The sequence below is a fragment of the Buteo buteo genome, chromosome 13 (genome assembly GCF_964188355.1).
Source record: "Buteo buteo chromosome 13, bButBut1.hap1.1, whole genome shotgun sequence".
In the NCBI taxonomy this organism is placed as follows: Eukaryota; Metazoa; Chordata; class Aves; order Accipitriformes; family Accipitridae; genus Buteo; species Buteo buteo.
This window is the reverse complement of record NC_134183.1, coordinates 38,976,151-38,998,875: the sequence shown is the minus strand read 5'-3', so window position 1 is coordinate 38,998,875 and position 22,725 is coordinate 38,976,151. Positions and strand designations below refer to the sequence as shown.

At 52.9% G+C, this 22,725-nt stretch overlaps 1 protein-coding gene across 2 annotated transcripts; it reads left to right on the top strand.

Annotated features, from left to right (window-relative positions):
• The first annotated feature begins 1,719 nt into the window (after positions 1-1,719).
• Positions 1,720-22,199, top strand: DUOX2 (dual oxidase 2). 2 transcript variants are annotated; one of them, XM_075044002.1, is made up of 33 exons: positions 1,720-1,783; positions 2,471-2,554; positions 4,121-4,285; positions 5,337-5,524; positions 6,854-7,055; positions 7,648-7,814; positions 7,898-7,958; positions 8,095-8,191; positions 8,384-8,471; positions 8,832-8,934; positions 9,270-9,433; positions 9,712-9,878; positions 10,070-10,188; positions 11,517-11,654; positions 11,971-12,084; positions 12,719-12,921; positions 13,190-13,375; positions 13,792-14,017; positions 14,672-14,765; positions 15,004-15,179; positions 15,447-15,516; positions 16,591-16,686; positions 17,565-17,743; positions 18,628-18,858; positions 19,102-19,201; positions 19,320-19,369; positions 19,498-19,625; positions 19,841-19,994; positions 20,124-20,356; positions 20,518-20,676; positions 20,838-20,993; positions 21,078-21,206; positions 21,661-22,199. In XM_075044002.1, the coding sequence occupies exons 1-33, from the start codon at positions 1,720-1,722 to the stop codon at positions 21,781-21,783; spliced, it is 4,614 nt and encodes a 1,537-aa protein (XP_074900103.1). In that variant the 3' UTR covers positions 21,784-22,199. The 2 variants fall into 2 exon arrangements, with proteins under 2 accessions (XP_074900103.1, XP_074900104.1); XM_075044003.1 differs by having other exon boundaries at positions 1,735-1,783; positions 15,447-15,507.
• The last annotated feature ends 526 nt before the right edge of the window (positions 22,200-22,725 follow it).

The window sequence follows — 22,725 nt, the reverse complement described above, 5'->3', positions numbered from 1 at the left end:
CTCCAGGAGGACAGGGGTGGCACTGGGTAACCAGGAACACAACTCAATGCTGCTCTCAGCAGCTCTGAGGCTTTCACCAGCCCCAGCTCCCATGTCCATGGAAGTGAGGCCAGAACTGAAAATGCAGTCAGTGCAGAGGTATTTCAATAGGGATTTAATGTTAAATTCATGTTATGGAAAGCTAACAAAGCAGTTTGCCTGTAATAATGTTTGTTAAATACATTTATGGAAAGCTAACAAAGCAGTTTGCCTGTAATAATGTTTGTTAAATACATTTATGGAAAGCTAACAAAGTGGTTTGCCTGTAATAATGTTCTGTGAGGTGCAGAGCACAGGTGAGCTGTTGTGACAAAGGAGGAATGTGGAAATGTCACTTCTCAAGAGACAGCTTGCTTTCTAATACAAAAGGCCCAAAGTACAGAAATCTCTGGCAGAAGGGAGCTAACACAGGTTATACACGATGCTTACAACCTGGCAATGAGTGTTCAGTTTTATGAAGCGCAATTAATGTGACCACAAATGACAATATTTAAATCTCAATCAACTTCATTTGCCAAGTGGATAGTGTATTTAGTGACTCTCATATTACAATTTGTGCCACTGGTAGTGATAAGTGGAAAATCCCCACTGCAATTCCCAGTAAATCAAAAATAAAAGCTACAGAGCTGCTGGCAACATGTAAGCCTTTCTGAAAACATCATTTTTTAAGTTTTGATTAAAACAATGAAAAAAAGAAACTAAAAGCATCACTTTGGCTTGTGACAGAGCAATGTAGGAAAAGCTGAAACCTGTGCATCACCGCGTCCCTTGGCAACACAGGTCCTCTGAAATGGGGCTAGTCTTTGGATACACACCCACAGTGCTGGAACAAGGGACAAAGAGCCATATTTAGTGGAAAACCCTATCTTGGAGTTAAATCCAAGTTTGGCATTCCTGTGCATTTGAAAGCCAACAGCAGCATTTAGCATTCATGACCGAAAAATGTAGCCTTAGCTGTTCATGGCTGGGAATCCTTCTCTGCAGTCAGGTTTTAAAGCTGTTTTCAGCTGAGGTTTTAAAGGTTCAGGTCCCACTGATGAAATTTGCTCTGGATCCAGGGCCTTTGTGGAAAGTGAGATGCTAAAGTGTTATGAGAAAGGCTGGTCATGCGAGAGTGCCTTCAATTTAGCCCAGAGGTGATCAAGAGGTGTTGATCTGCAGTACTAGCACACTTTGGCAGACCTGACTGCATGCTGAGGCTGTTCCAATCATGTTCGCAGCTGGATTTTGCTTGGATGGGACAATGCATGCGCAGAGAAATTGCCAGCTGAAACGTGTCTGTTTCTGTAACAAAGAGCACGTTTCTATAACGAAGCTGGCACAGCTTAATGTCTGCCTGCTGTGGATGATGAGTTGTGAACCTACAGCTGGGGTACCTCAAGGTAGGGATACTGGTCCTGCTCCAGCAGAAAGGTCTTCTCAGGGCAGTTGACACCTCCTGACAGAGCTTTCCCAGGGTGATGGGGTCTCACATGCCCCCTGCCACCTTCCCACAGCCCAAATTGGGAGATACTGCTGATGGATGATGACGGCAGTGGGATTTTACCAGGCAGCAGAAACCACAAGAGAGAGCTGAGATTATGGTCTGTGCATGTTCCCAGCCTCCGAGAGCAGCCCAGCTCCAGCTCCCTCCTCCTCCTCTCCTTTTGCAGGTCACTGCTTCCAAAGACCCAGGGGCCAATGCAACCCACAGAGATGATGTTGAGTTTGACCATGGTTCTGCTGGTGACGTGGACCTTGGGGAGTAAGTGCGGTTTCAGGGAAGGGGATCCAAAGGGAGATCCTGGATAGTTTCTGCCCCTCAGAGGAATTTCCTCTAACTCATGGGGCATCATATCAGAGATGGGCATGATTCCGTTTGTGATGAAATAAGAAAAAAATGGAGCAAAATGCTGAACTTACAGAGCCTACAGGTTGGGAGTCTCACCTACTGCTGTTTATATGTGTACACAGCTTGTAAGCAGAAACTGGAGCTTCCTGCTAGTATTATAATAAAAGCGATAAAAATTAACACAAAGGAAACAAAGTATATATTTATTGACAAAGGCTGATGCTGTTACACTATGCATGGAGGAGAGCATAACTCCAGTGTCAAGGCTTTTGCTTGACTCAAATGGACATTGTGGGGGCAGAAGTAGGGAGAGGCTTCTTCTGATACAATGAGAAAGAAGCAGAAAATGAAGATCCTCTGGGAGTAGACTGGTGGGGGACAGAATTTGATTTGGGGACATCAGGATCACAAGCAATTTCTAATTTTAGGCATTGCTTATCCCTCAATAGGAGTGCAAAACTTGTCTAAAAAACTGTTTGTACAGAAAGTTTCAGAAAGACTATGGGAAAATATCACAATATAAATATAATATAATGGAGATGCTCGTTTCATGTGTTATTTTTTTTTTGCTGCTCACCAAGTCGGTACGGTCTCTTCCAGGAGCCCAGGAGAGCATCTCCTGGGAGGTCCAGCGCTACGATGGCTGGTACAACAACCTGCTGCACCACAGCCACGGATCGGTGGGTGAGTGCCAGGCCTGGGGATGGGGATGGTGGGACAGGGCAAGCTGGCACTTTGGCATGTGGCTTGCTTTACAACTGAGAGAGAAGCCTTTTTGGACTTGAGCCTGAACCAGGCTGGTGACCAGGCAATGCCACCTCCCATGGTCCTGAGAGGTGGCTGTTTGAACTCAAGGTAGGTCCCTAGATGCACTTAAGAGCCTCTTTAGAGCAGTCTGGAGGGGCCAAGCAGCCAAGCTTTGTCTCCCATGTCCTGGCCTTGCCACTTTTACCTGCTGTCCAGGCACCATCTGCAGATCATGCTGGTGGTGGATCACTCCTGGAGCAGAGCTGTGCCTTTGAGGGGTCATTCAAAATATCCAAGGTAGGGAGGACCCAGCTCTTCCCAGCAGGTGTTTCAGTGATGGTCAGGGATCCCAGAGCTAGGAAAAGGCATCTTTAGCCAAAATCAGAGTGCTGTTCAAGCAGCATTCAACACAAGGCCAGAGACAGATGTGTTCATGGTCCAGGCTGCAGTAGGCGTGTCGGACCTACTTTTTTTCCGCTCTGCACAGGGCAGATTTTGCACTGTTGGGCTGCTGTGCAGCATGTAGTGGTCTATACTGGGACAGGCATGCAGGATTTCCCTGTGCCAGTAGTGAGCTACATGACCACAACCAGCCCATGGGCCCACCTCCAGGGCATGTCTCTGAGCCAGGGACCAGGGCAGATCAGGCATGGTCTTACCTCAAATACTAAAGATTATGAATCCTCCTATTTCCTGCAGCCCAGATAGCTCACCTACACAGTGACACAAGACATGGTGGCAATTACACAGCTTCCTGTGAGTCCGAAGGGCTCTCCAACATGACGCGTGTCATCAGCCCTTTGGCTACACCAAAGCCTGTCAGAGAGATCCAGCGGTTCCCTGGCAGACAAGATGTCCCTCTTCCAGAGCAGACAGATCAGACCTTAACATTTGGAAACTAAGCCAGTAATTCAGGATTTCCCCTAGTCTGGGGAACTCCAGCAAATGAAGCCTTGCCACACTGGTGAAGAACCTTTTGAAAAGAACTTGCTCATCAGTGCAGAATGACCTCTTGCCTCTGGGCTTTTCAGCTACGGTACAGGCAGTGGGTGTGAAGTCAGGGTGTTTCTCTCTCTTCTTCTCCCTTGTCTCTCTGCCTCTCCAGCTGTTCCTTCTCCTGTTCCCTGTGGTGTTGGCAATCACCATGCTTGTGTAGGATTGCATAGCCAACATGGGCAGCTTAACATCACTCCAGTTACCCACTGGAGCACACCACCCCAGACCTCCAGGAGGCAAAGGGGATACACATGGACCAGAGAAGGACAACTGGAAGGGAACATGCCCATGGAGGATAACCTCCTAGTTTAAGAGGACTGACCCCGGTGTTGCAAGAAGTTTTGGGTGTTGGTACCAAAACTTGTGTGTTCTTGGCCAATATAAGTGTCTATGCCATCCTCTTGCTCTCTTCTGGGAGCCTTGCACACGCTGGTGTACCCCACTATTGCTGCATCTCCTATCTGTCGGGTGCTGCTGGACCCATGTCATCTTGCTTTGGTGCCACAGGTGCCAGACTGTTGCGTCTCCTGCCAGCCAACTACGCAGATGGTGTCTACCAGGCACTGCAGGAGCCCTGCGTGCCCAACGCTCGCCAGCTCAGCAATGCGGTGGCGCGGGGACCCTCTGGGCTGCCCTCCCGTAGGAACACAACCGTGCTGGCTGTCTTCTTCGGTAAGAGCTGGGGCCTGGCACCAGGTGGAAAGATGTTGGTTTGGGTGGAAAAATGTTGGTTTTTCGCACCCCAAGGCCATGCGTCAGAGCGCTCCTCACCCACCACTTCATAGCAGACACACACCCGAGACATAAGGCCTTGGGTATTGCCATACCAAAGTATTGTCCCGCCAAGAGAGTTTGCATGAATTTTTGGTGACCTTTGGCAGTTGCCCCAAATGCTGGTGTTTGTCATTTGGGAACTTCCTCATTTGTTTTAGCGGTAGAGTTACCCCATTGCAAAACGCCTGACAGATAAGACCCACACTGTGACTGATTGCTGGGCAGAATTGCTGCAAGTTGGAGCAGTTTTTGCTGTCACTCAGGAGCTTGGCAGTGTCTTGGGTGCCCAAGCTCAGGGATGTCTGTCTCTGGGACATACCCTTGGCTCATTGAGAAAACAGGCTGAACTTGTCAAAGAAGTGGAGACAATTAGCTCCCCATACAGCTTAATGATCATACACGTCCCCAGACACCCCAGCAGGGGTGCTTGGCCCCAAGATGGGCCACAGGAGGGGCAGACACTAGTGTGGTACCATTTAGCTTCTCCCTGGAGATAGTTTTTCCTAACACAGCAAAGCTCATATGGGCCAACAGCAACGGCAGCCACCAGGCTCAGCATCGGAAGCAACCCTTGGGCTTGAAGGCCACAGGCAAGGAGGAGCTCAGGGAAACAGTGGCTAAATGCAGAGCTGCTGGTGATCTCTGAACATCTGCTGGCTGAGTTTCTCCACCCTGGTCCCTGAATGACCCTACCTTACTCACGAGGTCTGGCCAGGGGCACCTGGAGCCTTGTTCCTGTGGAATGGAGTTCAGCACATCGGGGCTGCAGCCCGAAGTGACTTTTTCAAAGTCACGGAGCAAATCAGCAGTGAAGGGAGAAAGGAAACCACTCTTGCTGCACAGGGTGGCCCCATCAGCCCACGTATGGCTCAGCTGCTCACCATCACATCCTGCTCCAGGTGCTGGTGGCAGTCCTCCCAGCTGCTGACCATACTTGGGTCTCTGACAGGTTTCTATGTGCTCTCGGACATCCTGGAGGTGGAGAAACCTGGCTGCCCTGCTGAGTTCCTGAACATCCACATCCCATCTGGAGACCTCGTGTTTGACCCTGCAGGCACTGGAGATGTGGTCCTGCCCTTCCAGCGCATCCACTGGGTGACAGAGACGGGGCAGAGCCCCAACAGCCCCCGGGAACAGGTAGGTAGCATTTGCTTTGCTCTTCACCTTTCAGCTAAATTCCTCTTCACCCAACATTGGGGTCTGTAGCAGCCAAGATAGCATTTGCAAAAATAAAAGGAGAGCACCACTGTTTCCTTAAAAATATATGTCTCTCAAGTGTTCAAACCAATTGCAAATGAACCCAAAGCACAACCTGCAAGGTACTGGTTCACATGGAGCAGCATTTGTGGTTGCTCAAGGTCAGTGCTTTTCATGGCCAGAGAAAACATAATTACCCCAGATCTGCCTGTGTCATCTATTTTAGTGCAAATTTTAGTATCTTGCATGGTTTACGGAGGGCAGAAGACAAAATGGCAAAGCAGGAGCAATTCACAGTCTTCCTTGACTGCCAAAGTTTTTATCACTTCAGTCAAAATGAGCAAAAGTAGGGCTGTCTGTATCTGGTGAAACAAGGGATAACTGGAGCCTTTTTAGCACAAGTGTAATGAACTTCCATAACCAATCATACACTTGTGCCACTCTAGAAGGTCAGTAATTATGACACTTTTTTTAGGCACCACTTATCTTTAATAATATATCACAAAGCTGAGCTGGTACTGTCATGAAGTTGTAAAGCTTCTCTGAATTTCAGTCATTTTGGGAAAAAACCCCAGATTTTCCCCCAGTTTCTCCATATTTTGCTGTGCTGAGGCTGGATATGTTCCCAAGCCCATGTGATTTTTCTTTGATGCTGAAAAGCTTCCCAATCAAAATCCCCAAAGCAAAACAGCTCCCTGAACCTTTCACGTGATAAACCATGAAAAGACCAGATTAGCAAGTCATGTTTTTAGCAGTATTTCAAACCTTAGAAAAAATGAAACCTCCAGCATGTTTTCAGACTAAAAAGGATGTTTTCATGAAAACATTTGGCAGGGGAGATATTCAACATGCTGCCAAGGCAGTGGGACTGCCTGTTGCAAGGACAGGGTTGCCCAGAGGGACAGCTCTAGTGTTTCCAGTTTCCCCAGAGATGGGTTTAGTCCCTTTCCATCTTGGTCTTGCCTACATAGGGATTCACAGATGTCTGCTTCTGGGCATAGCTGAAAATAATTGGGGAAAAAAACCCCAAAATGTACTTTTGAAAAATCTGTACCTGGTCTTTTGCTGTACCTGGCACTAATTCCTGCAGTTTGCATAGAGATTGTCAGTGTATATATTTGCACCCTGATAGCTCTTGTTAAAACAGGGGATGGGGTGGCTGCTTTGCAAGACCAAAAGGGCCAGGTCGGGGCTTTTCAGACCTTTTTTCTGCACCTTTCCACTGAGACCCTGGTACCTGTTAATGCCTGTTCCCTGTGCCTGCCCTAGACCAACGAGGTGACGGGCTGGCTGGACGGCAGCTCCATCTACGGCCCCTCGCACTCCTGGAGTGATGCCCTGAGGAGCTTCTCAGGGGGAAGGCTGGCATCAGGGCCCGGTGGGCGCCTCCCGAGGGAGACAGATGGGAAGGTCCCCATGTGGAAAGCGCTGGATCCGTCCACGGGACAGGGTGGTCCCCAGGGGATCTATGGTAATGGTGACCATGCTCAATGGGTTTTCACCTGCTTGGCTCCATCCCTGACCATGAGCTTTGGGAGCAGGAGGTCCCTGGAGCCAAGCCCAGAGGGGACCTCGGGAAAGGGCAGGGGTGCATTGTGAGCCAGGACATGTGGGTCAGGAGTCCCGTGGGAGGGCAGGCAGTTTCCCAGCCCAAGGGGGAGGAAGATACGTGCCCCACCAAAGGCTTCCCAGCAAAGACATGCCGTGAAGTTAAGGTGCCACATCCCCAGGAGACAATGGGTCACTTCCCAGCCAACATGCAGAGACTGGTGGGTGCTGGTCCCTCTGACTTGAGGTGATCTCCTCTGGGGAAAGGGGCTACTGCCGATAAAAACCTACTCAGCTTGTTTGAAGTCCTCACCTGTCCAACCTTTGGTCCGTGCTGGAGGCCTAGTGCTGTTTCTCACTCGCTAAGGCTGCTTGTCACCCTGGGGAGGGAGGAAGAGCGAGGGGATGAGGGGATGCTGGGCTGCAGCCACAGGGCTGGGGGTGCTCCTCCAGCCACAGGCAAATCTAGACCCAGTGGCAGCATCCCCCACTGATGGTCCCGGCGGCTCTTGCAGACCTGGGGAGTGCCTGGGGGAATGAGAACCCCTTCCTGCAGGCTGAGAGCATCGCCTGGTTTCGGTACCACAACCACCTGGCTACAGCGCTGGCCAAAGCACACCCCACCTGGCCTGATGAGGACCTTTTCCAGCATGCTCGCAAGTGGGTCATCGCCACTTTCCAGGTGAGGGGTGGGACCGCCGGCTCTACCGGGACCCCTGACATCCTCCCTGGTGCTGGCCCTGACCCAGGTCACCTGTGCCCTAGAGCATCGTGCTGTACGAGTGGCTTCCGACCCTGCTGGGGAGAAGTGTCCCGGAGTACAAAGGTGAGGGGCACGGTGGGTGATGGCATGCAGGGAACAGGGGTGCGGGGACCAGGGCAGCCAGGGGATGGAGTGGGAGAGGGAGATTGGCCCCCTTTCCCTCCAGCCTGGCTGCTGGACCATGGCTGCTGCCTCACAGGTTACCAGCAGCACCTGGACCCCAGCCTCTCACCGGAGTTCGTGGCGGCTGCAGGACAATTCCTGGCCACCATGGTGCCACCGGGTGTTTACAAGAGGTAGGAGCAGCCCAGCAGGGCTGTGGGAGAGCAGTGCCCATGCCAGGGAAGGGGATGCCCAAGATGGGGTGGTGGCCAGGGATGGTCCCTGTCCCTTCCCCACATCCTGCCCCTCACTGGGACAGCCAAGCCCTGTCAGCTCAGGGCAGCCCCAGCCAGGGTTGTGGGTCCAGCCCTTCTCTGCTGTTCCAGAGACCCCAGTTGCCAGTTCCAGGGAGTGCCTGGTGCCGGTGGCCCATTCCCAGCAGTGCGGCTCTGCAACAGCTACTGGAGAAGAGAGGTACGGGGAAGGGAGCACGGGGGTCCTGAGGATGTGGCAGGCTGGCTGGGGGAATCTTCATTCCTTCCTTTTTGTTGTGGAGGACCCCACAGGGGTCTGAAAGGGAGATTGGATACAGAGCATGTCAGCCAACCAAGGGGTGTGAGATTCTCCCCATCCAGACATCCCCAGATGCTGCCTTCAGCTGCGGCAGGATCAGACCTCAAGGTTGAGCTGACACGGAGAAAATGAGCCTGGAAGAAGTCCCTAGTCCCCCTACGCCCAGAGTCTGCACCCCTATGGGCACCAGTTCAGGGGTGTGGGGCTACCCCATGTCCTTGGTCCTGCAAGGAATCACCTGCTCTTCCCATCTCCCCTCAGAGCATCGGGCCGCAGCAGGCAGAGGATGTGGACAACCTCCTGCTGGGGATGAGCTCACAGATTGCGGAGCGGGAGGACAACATTGTGGTGGAAGATCTCCAAGGTCTGCACTCCCCTGCACTGTAGATAGCATGTCAGTGGGTGACCCTTTCTCCTGGGGCTGTGCAGGGGCCGAGGTGGGGAGGCAGGTCCCATCGCTGCTGCCATCAGCACCCAACCACATGCTCAGACCAGCCTTAACCTTATTAATGGAGGCAGAGAGAAGCTGCAGGGCATGTTAAGTGTGTCCATGGGACCTTCCTGGCAAGGGCATGGAGATGATCTCCGTGTTCAGCATGGCCCATGGTGGAGGGACAAGGCCAGCCCGGCAGCTATGGCAGTTGGGGTTGCTTCTCCAGCTCTGCCTTGCCATCACCACGGCTTTGAATCCACCCACAGATTACTGGTATGGGCCCCTGAAGTACTCCCGCACCGACTATGTGGCCAGCTGGTTTCAGCGTGGGCGAGACCTTGGCCTGCCCACGTATAACCAAGCCCGGGAGCGATTTGGGTTGGAGCCTCTCCAGAACTGGTCGGACTTTGCCCCACACCTGGAGCAACAGGTAACAGGGAACTGGTCTGGGCACGGAAAGTGTGTGGGTCAAAGGATGTTGGGGCAGTCCAAGCAGTAACTGACTTCTCCAGCAATGTAAGACGAGGGACACCAGTGCGCATCCTGCCCTAGCTTATTTTCATGCCTGTGGGGCTGTTGTGTTGGGGTAACTGTGCAATTACATGGCATGACTAACTATATCCTGCCCTGGTACTAAGCTCCCGTGCCACTGGATGCCCTGGCAGAATTCCCTCTGCTCACATGCGTACGGTGGGGGTTTCTGGCCAGGTCCTAGAAAAGGTCGCTGCCCTGTATGCCAACAACACGGCTGGGCTGGAGCTGCTCCCTGGAGGCATGCTGGAGACTGACGGCTCCCTCTTCAGTGCCATCATCCTGGACCAGTTTGTGCGCCTGCGTGATGGTGACAGGTTTTGGTTCGAAAACACCAAGAATGGGTAAATGCCTCTTCCCCATCTGGCAGGCTGCCCACTGCTCTGCAAGCCCCAGTAATACACAAAAACTGGGGCTAGAGGAAAAAACATCCTCCAGCTTCCCCAGTTCCTAAAGCAGTGCTGGGAGTGAATCCCTCCTGCTGCTGGCCAGTGACACCTGGGGCCACCACTTGACCCCACATCTTTTTCCCCAGGCTGTTCACAGCAGAGGAAACCAGGCAGATCCGTAACACCACCTTCCACGATGTCCTGGCTGCTGTCACGGGCACAGACCCCACACAGCTCCAGCCCAACGTGTTCGTCTGGAGTGAGGGTGAGCGCTTTGTGCAATGGCAGGGTGCAGGGAGCAAATGGCACCAGCAAGTTAGGGAGGAAAGCAGACCCATTTCGGTGACACAGCCAGTGACTCAGTGACACAGGGAAAGCATCGGGCTGCAGTTTCTCAAGCCTGACACCTGCTATGCCCCTACACTACCAAAATGTGAGCAAAATGCAAGGGTTGCTTGTAAGCAAAGCGGGCAGTGCTGATGTTGAAAGTGGGCTGACGTCCAGGCATGTGCATTGCATGAGTCCTTGAAGGACGTCCAGGTACAAAAATGCAATCGATGCCCTGGAAGGTCATGCTGGGCTTAAAACTCGGCCTCTGCCTACCCCATGCTGTCACGCTCCTCACTGACGTGTCTTCTAGCTCTGTCTATATAGAAGCACGCACAGGTCTGCAGGTTAAATGATGAGTGACCTGAAACATGATGGTTTGCAGATGAGTTAAGCTTTGTATACTGTAACTGCATAACGTTGCCTACTTTTGCCTGTAATTGAATCAACCCCTGAATATGCCCTGGGTGCCGTACTGCAATGCCAACTCCTGCCTAGCTGCTCTGCTGACAGGGCTGTTGGTTAACCAGTGCTGCTGGAAGGGCTGGCCAGCCTTTCCCGCAGATGTAGTTGCAACAGCAACATGGACTGTGCCAGCCGGCTTTCAGCCTGGGGAGAGCTCAGGACTTGCAACCCAGCAGGTTTTGGGTTCCCAGCAGGCTAGTCCCATACTGATATGCACCCCTCACCCTGATGTCTTCCTGTGCCATCCTTGAAATGAGCTTTCCTCTCCTTGTCAGGACCCAAAGAGCCCTGCTGCCATGCTCAGGGTGAGCTGTGGTCAAACACAGCAGTATGCCTTTTCCTCTTGGGATCTTGCCACACCCTTCCCGTTTACCGAAAGCATTTTATTTGGCACACGTCACAGCCCTTGCAAGGCATTTTGGTTCCCTTGGATATGCTCCATGCAATTGCACCAGGGGGATTCCCTGAATTTGCAGCATCCGGATGAGCGGAGGCTCTGACCCCCAATTTGCCGTAGCCCAGAGTGCATCGGGCTTAGCCCATGCCATCGGGAGAGGTGATGGTGCTGAACGCTTGAGTCCAGTTCTGCACTTGGTTTGCTGTGGCAGGCAAAGGTTCAACCCAAAACCAAGGGTTGTCCCCTAAGAGCTGAGTTTAATTCAAGCATCCCAGTTCTGCAGTTCCTCCTGGGTCACTCAGCAATGAACCCCACCAGCATCTTAATGCAGAGGTTCCTGGGGACGATGGAGTTGAGATGGGTAAAAGGTCCATGACACTCACAGCCTGTCTCCCCCCGTGCAGGGGACCCGTGCCCCCAGCTCCAGCAGGTCACAGCTCAACACCTGGCCAACTGCACGCCCATGATGGTGCTGGATTACTTCGAAGGCAGCGGCGCAGGCTTTGGGATCATCATCGTTGTCCTCTGCTGTCTGCCTTTAGGTTTGCCGCTCTGTTTCTTTACCCATCTCCTCTTCTACCACAGAAAGGGGGTCAGTGCCCATGGACCAAGCACCTCCCAGCAGAAACTGCTGAGTCTTGGTCACTCCTGAGGTCCCTGAGGTGGCAGGGTCCTGGGGCAGCAGGAGGGAGCAGGGCTTTCATTGAGCAGCCCTGCATTAAAGAAATCAATGCAGCATTGAACTGGGGGTGACGGGGAAGACATAAACACTTGTCTGCCCCAGTCACACAGGTGATGCTGCCAAAGTGGGAAGGAGTTTTGGGATATCTCATGCCTCCTTCTCCAATATGTCCCTAGTGACTCTGTTTGTTGCGTGGATTGTTGCCGTTCTCCGCAAGAGAGATTTCAAGAAGCTGCAGAAGAAGCAGGGCTCCAACGTGCAGAGAGAGGTGGCTGGCGAGGCAATACATGGTGAGGTGGCACTGTCAATCCTGCGATGGCATCTGGTAATGCTGCTGAAGTCAGGGCGCATACTGAGACAGGGCTGGGCTTGGAGCTTATATCCAGACTGGATGTAAGGACAAATTGTTTCCCCAGGAGGATAGTCAAGCAGTGGAGCAGGTAGCCCAGAGAGGTTGTGCCATCTCCATCCTATCCACAACCTGACCAGATAAAGCCTTGAGCGGACCGGCCTGACCCTGTAGCTGGTCCTACTTCGGGCAGGAGGTTGGGCAAGAGACCCTTCCAGCCTGAGTCCCTTCCAACCTGAGTCATCCTATGACTCTCCAATTCCAACGTTCTCCAGATCACACCTTACCTGAAGGAAACCTGTGTAGAGCAATTGCACCAGTAGCTCCAGGACAGGGACTGTATCTCCTTGCTCTGGACACTGGAAAAATCCTGCCTCCCAGCTCCATGGTCTGTACTCCTCCTGTGTCCATGTGCAGGAGACACAGTGCTCTGCAGTTGGGACATCATCATTTTTCCCTTATCACGTGTCTGGCCATGAAATCACTCCCAAACTGCATCTTGGTGAAAGAGGTGCTGGGTTGAATAGGAGCCCAGGTACGCCTTTCCAGCTGAGTCCTGTGCTCTCTCCCATCAGCCATGGAGTGGCACGGTCCCAAGACAGACAGCTCTCCCGTCTACATTCAGCTCCAAGCTGACAAAGTGCTCAAAGTGCTGGATGGGAGAGGGTCTGTGCTCCGGACCATCAGCCTGAAAGCCCATCAAAGGGTGGAGGTGATCCTCTCCAGCAACAAAGGGAACAAAGCTCTACTCCTGAAGAGCCCCAAGGAGTACGACCTGGTGAGTACCATGCTTGGGGTATGATACTGTCCATGGCCCCTCCACAATCCTGGAGTGACCCACGCAACCTGCCACTGGTCACGTACACCCTGCACCACTCAGCCCTGGGCACTGGGAGCAGCATAGATCCCTGAAAGGTGGCTGTGGCCTCCTGAGAACCACCAGGTCCAGCTTATACCACGGGGTGACTGCTGTGGTGAAGAGCAGCAGCACTCGCATCCCGACTGAGCCTCTGCTGCTCAGGGCCATTCGGTGGGGTCTTTTGCAGGTGCTGCTTTTCAGCGAGGAGGCAGAGAGGAGCAACTTCATTGGGAAGCTACAAGACTACTTGAAGGAAAGCGGCCTCGATCTGCATATCTCTGAGATGAAGGAGCAGAGCCTGATGAAATGGGCAGTCACCCAGGAGCAGAGAAAACAAATTCTGGAGACTTTCTTCAGGCACCTGTTTGCTCAGGTATGTAGAGGTGTGGCAGGCTCTGATGCATGGAGGAAGGTATTTCTGTATTGATTAAGCAATGAATGGTGCTGCTGTTGCTCTCCGTCAGAGCTGGTAAGCCATGCACAAGGAAGCTGCCAATACTTTCAGGACCAAGGGACGTTTTCCCTTGCAGAAGACAAAGGGAGTTCTGCTGTGGTGATATAAAGTTGCAAAGAGACTTTTGGATGATGTTACTGAGGTCTCCGTAATGGTCAGTGGTGATTAGTGTGAAAGTCACGTTGTGTAGGAGAGACACGGGACTTCCCTATGGTATCTGCCAGAGTTTTGTGCCGGGGAGCCACTGGTCTTTGTGCAATAGGTCAGGCAAGTGAACACCAGTCTTCTGCTCTGCCAGCACTTATGGGATTTCTTTTGTGGGACACAACCTGCAGGTGCTGGAAATTGACAGGTCTAATGCTGGAGAGCTCAACTTTGAATCTTCACAGAAGGCGAAGGAGTCTCTAACATGTGAGCTGAGCAGGGCTGAGTTTGCTGAGGCCCTGGGACTCAAAGCCCACTCCATGTTTGTGGACTCCATGTTCTCCCTGGCTGACAAAGACAGCAACGGTTACATCTCCTTCCGGGAATTCCTGGACATCTTGGTGGTCTTCATGAAAGGTGGGAGCTGGAGCTGGTATTGCCTTCATCTATTGCCCTCAGTCCTGTTTCTAGGATCTGGCAACGCCACCAGCAGAGTGAAGAACAAGATCTATCCAGCAGGTCAATCTGTAGACACTCCTACAGATTAAAATTCCCTTCACTTAGGACAGCTTCAACTTGAGTTATGGGGCAGTGACAATGTAATTATGCTTTCTGAAAGACTGTTCATGAGGGGAGCTATCTTTCACCACCATAGATGTCTGCCTTGTCTCCTGAACAGACCATGCATCCTGTCATTGAGAGATGATAATAAGTGTATCTGATGTCATAACTGATCCTCCCTGAATGACCACTGGAAAGGTGGAATCACAGATGGAGGTGGTGAATGCCAGATTCAGTCAAAGCATGTCCCAGAAAAATCATTGCTGTCCAAAAGTACATTTTGAGTTTGCAAAATAATGCACAACAAAGAATGTGTATCTACCTGATTTTTCACCTTGCACTTGAGAAAGTCAAGTCGCTATTCAAGCTGCGATCAGCAGTATGCTTTCAGTCTTTTCAGAGCTAGGTGAGGCTTCACTGCTGCAGGCCCAGACTCTCAAAGATGGTGTTTGAAAGCAACTTGTTGACAAAAATAGGATCTTGTTCTTCAGCTCCCTCCCTCTCCACCAGGGTCCCCAGAGGAGAAGTCCAAGTTGATGTTCAGGATGTATGACATTGATGAGAATGGGTTTCTCTCCAAGGAGGAGTTTCTGAGGATGCTCAGGTACTTCTCCCCATCTCTCTAGATGTTTTCACAGTGTCTGTAAACATAGATGTCTTCAAAAGCAGCTCCCACTTTCTGTGCTTCACTCCCCAAGGGTGCTACGTGAGAGCCCATGGGCTCAACACTCACAACCAAGACCCCATTTCTCCCATGAAACTGGTCTGGGGCTCTGCCCTGTGTTACTTGAAGGACTCAAGCTGTGGTCCTCTGAAGTTTCCATCTCTCCTCCTTGCTCCAGGTCCTTCATCGAGATCTCCAACAACTGCCTGTCAAGAGACCAGGCAGAGCAGGTGACTGAGTCCATGTTTCGGGCCTCAGGGTTTCAGGACAGGTATGAGCTGACGTGGGAGGATTTCCACTACATGCTGCGGGACCATGACAGCGAGCTTCGTCTCACCCAGCTCTGCATCAAAGGTCAGTGGGCAGGAGTACTGGGTCACCCCAGGCCCTGCAGGGCTGGAGGCAGTGGGCAGCACCCAATATGTAGCTCCCAAATCTTGTCCCATCAACCTCCCCAACCCCACTGCAGTAATGGGGCGTCAGCTGTAGCTCCATGTGCAACAGGTTTGGGTCAGCTCAGAGCCTCTCCCCACCACACCCCTGCCCAGGGGAGATGCCTAAACCTCATCCACCGCATCTTGCACACTCTGAATGGCTGTTTGTCCTTTTGGCTCCTCAAAGGTGTCCCCGAGGTGCTCAAGCAAAACCTGCACAACCGTGTCTCCTTCATAAAAAAGAAAGAGCCAAAAGGGTAAGCTCTCCTCCTTAGCCTTGCTGCTGCTGCCATTTCTTCCTCTTCTTCTGTCCTGATCACATCCATCCTTCACTTCAGCCCCTCCAGCAAATGCTCCCACCAGGTGTTCACACACCCAGCACTGGGGAAGGGGGACAACCATGCTGGGACATGCCTGTGAGCAAGCTGGAGGCTGTGGTGGGGCTTCTGCCCTCCTCCCCTGGCACCCAGGCAGGCAGAGGGGACGAACCGCCTCCTGCAGAGCCCCTGTTGCATCCACTACGTGGGGATGGGAGTCCTACCTTGCTTTTCAGAGGGGCAGGTTATCTTAGAGTGAATCCAGCCCATGTACCACACAATTAAATTTAACACAATGTCCTGGTTTCAGTTGGGATGGAGTTAATTTTCCTTCTAGTAGCTAGTATAGTGTTATGGTTTGGATTCAGTATAAGAATGTTGATAACACTGATGTTTTTCAGTTGTTGCTAAGTAGTGTTTATAGTAAATCAAGGATTTTTCAGCTTCTCATGCCCAGCCAGCAAGAAGGCTGGAGGGGCACAAGAAGCTGGGAGGGGACACAGCCAGGGCAGCTGACCCAAACTGGCCAAAGGGGTATTCCATACCATGTGATGTCATGCCCAGTATATAAACTGAGGGAGTTGGCCTGGGGGGGACCGCTGCTTGGGAACTAACTAGGCATCAGTCAGTGAGTGGTGAGCAATTGCATTGTGCATCACTTGTTTTGTACATTCTAGTCCTTTTATTGTTATTTTCATTTTATTATTATCACTACTAGTTTCTTCCTTTCTTTTCTATTAAACTGTTCTTACGTCAACCCACGAGTTTTACCCTCTTCCTTCTGATTCTCTCCCCCATCCCACTGAGGCGGGAGTAGGGGGGAATTGAGTGAGTGGCTTCATGGTGCTTAGTTTCTGGCTGGGGTTAAACCACGACAAACAAGCAGGCTTGCAGAGGAGAGAGCTGGACACCTTCTCAGCTGAGTCTGAGATGGAAAGTGGAGAAACAGAAAATTTTGGTAAGCCCTTCCTTGCAAGTACAGCTTTGGGCTAGACATAGCTCTACTTCCAACAGAACCATCTCAGAGGAAGAGAAAGACCCAAACATGGACACTGTGAGCCACTATGTGGAGCGAGAAGGACAAGAGCTGAGGAAGAGACCAGGCAGAAAGTGAGTATGCTCTCCCTCTCGCTGGGCATACTTCTTGGGTTCAGGTTCAGCTTGTTTGCTCCTTCTCATATCTCTGTGTTAGACCGGGTAGCCCTTCAGTCAAATGGCACTGCTGCAAGGAGCCAGCACCCCCATGACGATGGTGCAACATAGGGAGGGGATGCGAGACCATCCCTGCAGAAGATACCCCAGCCCAGGCAGGCACATCACAGCCTCTCGCTGGCCAAGGAGCTATGGGAACAGCCTTGTCTTGGTGGGGGCAGTGCCATAGCTGGGTCTGGGTGATGCGCCTCTATAAAAAACAAATGAAGTGGCCAACTCCAGAGCCTGGGATAGTGTTTTTTAGAGTGTACGCCTTGCCAGCAGAGAGGGCCTTTGCCTGGTAGGTCCTGCCTGCACTCCTCTGCCCCTTGGGACACTTTTGGCTCACCCATGGGCTGCCTGCGAGAGCTGCAGGAGAGATTCTGGTCCTCACTGCTGTGGCAGCAGCAAATATTTCTACAAGGAAGCAGTTCAGTGGTTGTTACTCATAGCCAGAATATCCTGGTTTGCCTTAACAGCTCCAAGGACCTTCCCCTACCCTGGGATCAGTTTGAAGGGTTGAATATTACAATGAAAATTATCTTTTACAGTTCTGATCTACGTTTTCATTTATGAGTCACTATCTGCACATTTGTTACTAGCTTTCAAAAGTGCGCAGACTGTGAGATGACCTGAGATCAACTGTTGACACTGTGCACAGGTCACTGCTGTCACCAGTGTGCAGAGGTGGTCACAGTGCTGTACAGGGAGGAAGACCCAAATCTGGGCAGCATGGCCCTGAGCCATACTTTGCTGGCTAAACCTCAAAAAGACACCAGCCCTCCTGTATTTGCCAGGGCGAATCAGTACCAGCTGCATTTGTACACTGAAGCACAACGGAAGAAGTATGAGCGGAACAAAATTCAGCAGAAGATCCAGCAGTTCAAGCGCTTCATTGAGAATTACCGGCGCCATATCGTCTGTGTGGTCCTCTTCTCTGCCATCACTGCCGGCGTGTTTGCAGAGCGAGCCTACTGTGAGTGCCCATCCAGCCCTGCTGGCCCAGACATGGAGGGGTGCGTGGGCTTGGCTCCTCAAATCTGCTGGTTGCATGGGGCATGCTGGGGTGTGAAAGGTCCCAACACAGCTTTGGGCAACAGTGTTGGTTCTCCCCTGGAATAACCAAAGGATTACTGAAGTTGGAAGGGACCTCTGGAGGGGTCTGGTCCAATGCCCTGCTCATAGCAAGGCCAATTTCAAAGCTGAATGAGGCTGCTGAAGGCCTTGCCTAGAGAAGGTTTGAAGAGCTCCAAGGCTGGAGAACCCACTACCTCATTGGGCCTGTGCTAGTTTTTGACCATCCTCCTTGTGAAGAGTTTATTTTACATCAAACCTGAATTTCCTTCAGTGAAGATTGTGCTGTTGCCTCTCATCCTTTCACTGTGCATCTCTAAGAAAGAATTTGGCTCTCTGCGCTCTGTAATACACATTAAGTGGTTGCAGACAGCCACAAGGCCTTCCCTGACCCTTCTCCTCCAGCCTGAACAAACCCATTTCCCTCAGCCTTTCCCCTGTGTGATGTCCTCCAGCTCCCACCCATTCTGGTGGCCTCCACTGGACTCATTCTAGTTTGTTGATGCCTCTCATGTTGGGATGCCCAACTGAGGACACAGTACGAAGATGCAGTTCCACAGTGCCCAGCAGAGGAGGACGATCCCCTCCTTTGACCTCCAAGGAGACCCTGTCACCCAGCAGCTCTAGGGGGGTCTGACATGGAAATTGTGCCCCTGTCCCCACACAGCCCCATCCCTGGTGATCTTTTCTTGGTGGACCCACGCAGATGGCTGTCCCCTTGTTTCAAGAAGGGTCATGGTCCTCAGCGCCGGGCACATTGACACACCCTCCGCTCTCTCTTTCCAGACTATGGCTTCGCATCCCCCAGCACTGGAATTGCACAGACCACCTTTGTGGGGATCATCATCTCCCGGGGATCGGCTGCCTCCATCTCCTTCATGTACTCCTACATCCTGCTTACCATGTGTCGCAACCTCATCACAGTCCTGCGGGAGACCTTCCTTAATCACTACATCCCCTTCGATGCCGCAGTGGACTTCCACCGCTGGATAGCTATGGCAGCCCTGATTTTCTCAGGTAGGTGGGCTGCTGGGGGATATGCCACCCATGAACCACAGCTAAAGCAGGAGGACCAGCCCATCATGGCACAGCAGGACCAGGCAGAAGCTTGAAGACCTGTACAGAGCCTGCAGTGACATAGATGCTTTGCACGAGAGAAGAGGAGGAATTGCCAGGTCCCTGGGCACGTCAACAGGGTCTGCCACATCTCCATCCACAGCAACACTGATGCTTTTCTCTCCCGGTTTCTGTCTCTTACAGTGCTCCACACTGCAGGTCATGTAGTTAACGTCTACATCTTCTCAGTCACACCTCTCAGTGTGTTGTCCTGCCTCTTTTCCAGCGTCTTTGTAGATGATGGGTAGGTGAAATTTAAAGCACAGTCCAGACAAGAGTGTCCTGGGCATGGACAGGAATGAAAATGGAAACGAGGAGTTTGCTCTGGCCACTCCATGGTGCAATCTCTTGTCCCTCTCCAGGTCACAGCTCCCACAGAAGTATTACTGGTGGTTCTTCCAGACTATTCCAGGTGAGACCACCTAGCAGGCAACCCTGCATGCCTGTGCTCAGGACAGGCAGCCCTCTGCCCAGCCCAGGTGGAGCCCCAGTGGGGCTGCCCTGATGCCCCCCAGCACCTCCCAACCCCTCCTTTCACAGGCATGACGGGAGTGCTGCTGCTCGTGATCCTGGCCGTGATGTACGTGTTCGCCACCCACCACTTCCGACGCGTCAGCTTCCAGGGCTTCTGGATCACCCACCACCTCTACGTGTTGCTCTACGTCCTGGTAAAGCATTAGGGCTGGGAGGGAGGGGTGGTACTGATGCACCGCAAGACCCTGGGGCAGCCCAGCTGATGAGATTAAATAGCTGGGGAGGTCCCAAAGGACCTGGTGGCCCCAGTCCCAGCTCCCTGCTGCTGCTGAGCTGCCACCAAATCAGTCACGGGGTGATGGCTTGCAGTGCTGAGCACCGTGCTGATGGGAGACTGCTCCCTGCCCAGGTCATCATCCACGGCAGCTATGCGCTGATCCAGCAGCCCCGCTTCTACATCTATTTCATCATCCCGGCTCTCATCTATAGTGCGGACAAGCTGCTCAGCCTGAGCAGGAAGAAGGTGGAGATCAGCGTTGTGAAAGCCGAGCTCCTGCCCTCAGGTACCACGACATCCCTGGCCACATGGCCCAGGCTCTTCGCAAGAGCATCTGGAGCTGCAGCAATGGAGGAACCTCCACCACGCAATGTCTCCACCTTAATGAAGTCCCCATCCCCGTCCCCCCTTCCAGATGTCACTCACCTCCGGTTCCAGCGGCCACTGGACTTTGACTACAAGTCAGGGCAGTGGGTGCGCATCGCCTGCGTGGCCCTGGGCACCACAGAGTACCACCCCTTCACCCTGACCTCAGCGCCACATGAGGACACGCTGAGCCTGCACATCCGGGCCGTGGGACCCTGGACCACCCGCCTACGAGAACTCTACTCCCCAGAGAGCCTGGCCCTCATCGGCAAGCTGCCCAAGGTGAGCCCCACACTACTTCTCCGGGGACGGGGACCTCTGAGCCTGAGAGCGTCTCAGCAATGGGTTGTGCCCAGCCTGAGGCATTTCTCCAGCCTTGAATGTGGCCAAGACCTGGGCAAGCAGAGGCAGGAGATGCTCTGCTGATGGCTGCTCCCTTCCAGCTCTATCTGGACGGGCCCTTTGGAGAGGGCCACCAGGAGTGGAACAAGTTCGAGGTGTCAGTGCTGGTGGGAGGAGGCATTGGGGTGACGCCCTTCGCATCCATCCTCAAGGACCTGGTCTTCAAGTCCTCCATAAACTCCAAGCTGCTGTGTAAGAAGGTAAGAGGAAGCATCTGAAAGACAAGAGCCCTCCCAAGATGCCTCCTGCTGCTGCTGGCCTCTTTGGGGGTAAAATCCTCCGTGATCCTTCTGGGAAGGAGCCCCATGGATATGCATAAGGGTGCTGGCCCCACTCTGAGCCTCACCCCCATGTGCCACAGATCTATTTCATCTGGGTCACGCGCACACAGCGGCAGTTTGAGTGGCTGGCGGACATCATCCGCGAGGTGGAGGAGGCGGACAGGAATGACTTGGTCTCTGTGCACATCTACATCACACAGCTGGCCGAGAAGTTCGATCTGCGCACCACCATGCTGGTGAGCCTGGCTACCCGCCGGGGAGGCTGCCATGCTGTGCTGGGCCATGCTGGGCCATCTGATGCGCACTGATTTCTCTTCCAGTACATCTGCGAGCGGCACTTCCAGAAGGTGCTGAACAAGAGCCTCTTCACAGGGCTGCGCTCCGTCACCCATTTTGGGCGCCCTCCCTTCATACCCTTCTTCAACTCGCTGCAGGAGGTGCACCCCGAGGTCAGTGCCCGGCTGGGGACAAGAGGAGGGGCACCCACCAGCCAGCGTGGAGGACTGGTCCCAGTCTGTCCCTGAGGCCCTGGAGATCTTGGTGGTACTAAAGGCCCCTTCTGCCCTGAAGGGGCATGAACTCCACTTTCCCTCTGGAGCCAGGATGAGCTGCAAGAGTCAGCAATGCCCCATACCAGACAAACACCCCCTGCTATGGCGAGACCCTGGCTGCAGTCACTGTCCAGAGCTGGCAGAGACCCTGGGGGATCCCATCCTTCCTCCATGGCCTCAGCAGCTCCATGGGGAAGTGACAACCTCCCCAAAAACCTCCTCAGGCTGGGACAGACTGCTCAGTCAGCATCTGTGTTCAAAGCTGCCACAGGGCAAGGGGCCAAGGTGGGGCTAGACTGGGGGGAGAACTGGTGCTGCTGAGTTTGACCTGTTTGCCTCCCTCCTTCCCCAGGTGCAGAAGATCGGGGTGTTCAGCTGTGGCCCACCCGGGATGACAAAGAGTGTGGAAAAGGCTTGCCAGCAGCTGAACAAGAAGGACCAGACCTACTTTGCACATCACTATGAGAATTTCTGACCCTACCCCATGCTGTTTCACCCCCGGGCTGCAGTCTTCATTGGAAATGTGCGTTCAACCCCAGTACCTGTGCGGCAATGCTTCGGGTGGTCACGGTCCTGGGCTCTCACCCAACAGCATCCCTGGGAGAAAGCCATCCATGGCCAAGAACATGGATGCTGAGACCAGCACACAGTGCACCAGTAAACCATTGCCAAGCCAGCGTCACCCCACACAGCCCTAGTGTGAGCCCGGGGCATCCTGCTACCATCCACACGCTCCTGCAGCCCCACACCCAGGGTCGGGCTGGGGTGTCCCAATGCAGAAAACCCACTGTTCAAGTTAAGCCCAATTCTGCCACCTTAATCCCACAAGAGCTCATGCTCTGCCAAGTGGCTCGGGGAATGTCTCTGAACAGCTCTGGGGAACAGCTTGGTGCCTGCACAACTTGAATTCACAGCACTTTGCCTCAAGACCCGGGTGGCACGCACATAGGGTGAGGAGCCAGAGAGCTGCCCACCATCCCTCTCCTTGAAACAGGCTCAGCTTTCAGCTTTCCTAATGCACTTGTTTGTGCCTGCTCGTTAGGACTCTGAGCTTTCCCTAGGTTTGTACAGGGCCTCAGTTGTGTTGGTGTTGGCTTCTTTCAGCAGTGTCACCGTCCTTTGATCAGGGATCATTTGCGCTGGTTTAACTAATGCCTGGCTTTGCATTGCTGGGCTGCTGCTCTCACAGGCTGTGATAGAGCTTAAATAAAGCTGATGATTGAAGTTTTAAAACACTTTATTGCCTCCTGTAGTTGGGTCTCAGTCACCTGGAGACTTGCAATACTTGGGCCATTGCTCCCGTTACAGAATATTTATGCCAGCCCCCTGGGAAATGGGTTACACAGGAGTGAGTTTCCCCTGCACTGGTGATGTACGTTGGGTGGAAGGGGTAATGCAGGTTTGAGCCCAGGCACAG

Excerpts from the sequence above, each read along its gene's own strand:
- DUOX2 (XM_075044002.1), top strand. The coding sequence starts at position 1,720 with ATGCAACCCACAGAGATGATGTTGAGTTTGACCATGGTTCTGCTGGTG. Across the intron at positions 13,376-13,791 it reads TCAGGCACCTGTTTGCTCAG|GTGCTGGAAATTGACAGGTC; the intron begins GTATGTAGAGGT and ends CACAACCTGCAG. Across the intron at positions 20,994-21,077 it reads ATCTGCGCACCACCATGCTG|TACATCTGCGAGCGGCACTT; the intron begins GTGAGCCTGGCT and ends TTTCTCTTCCAG.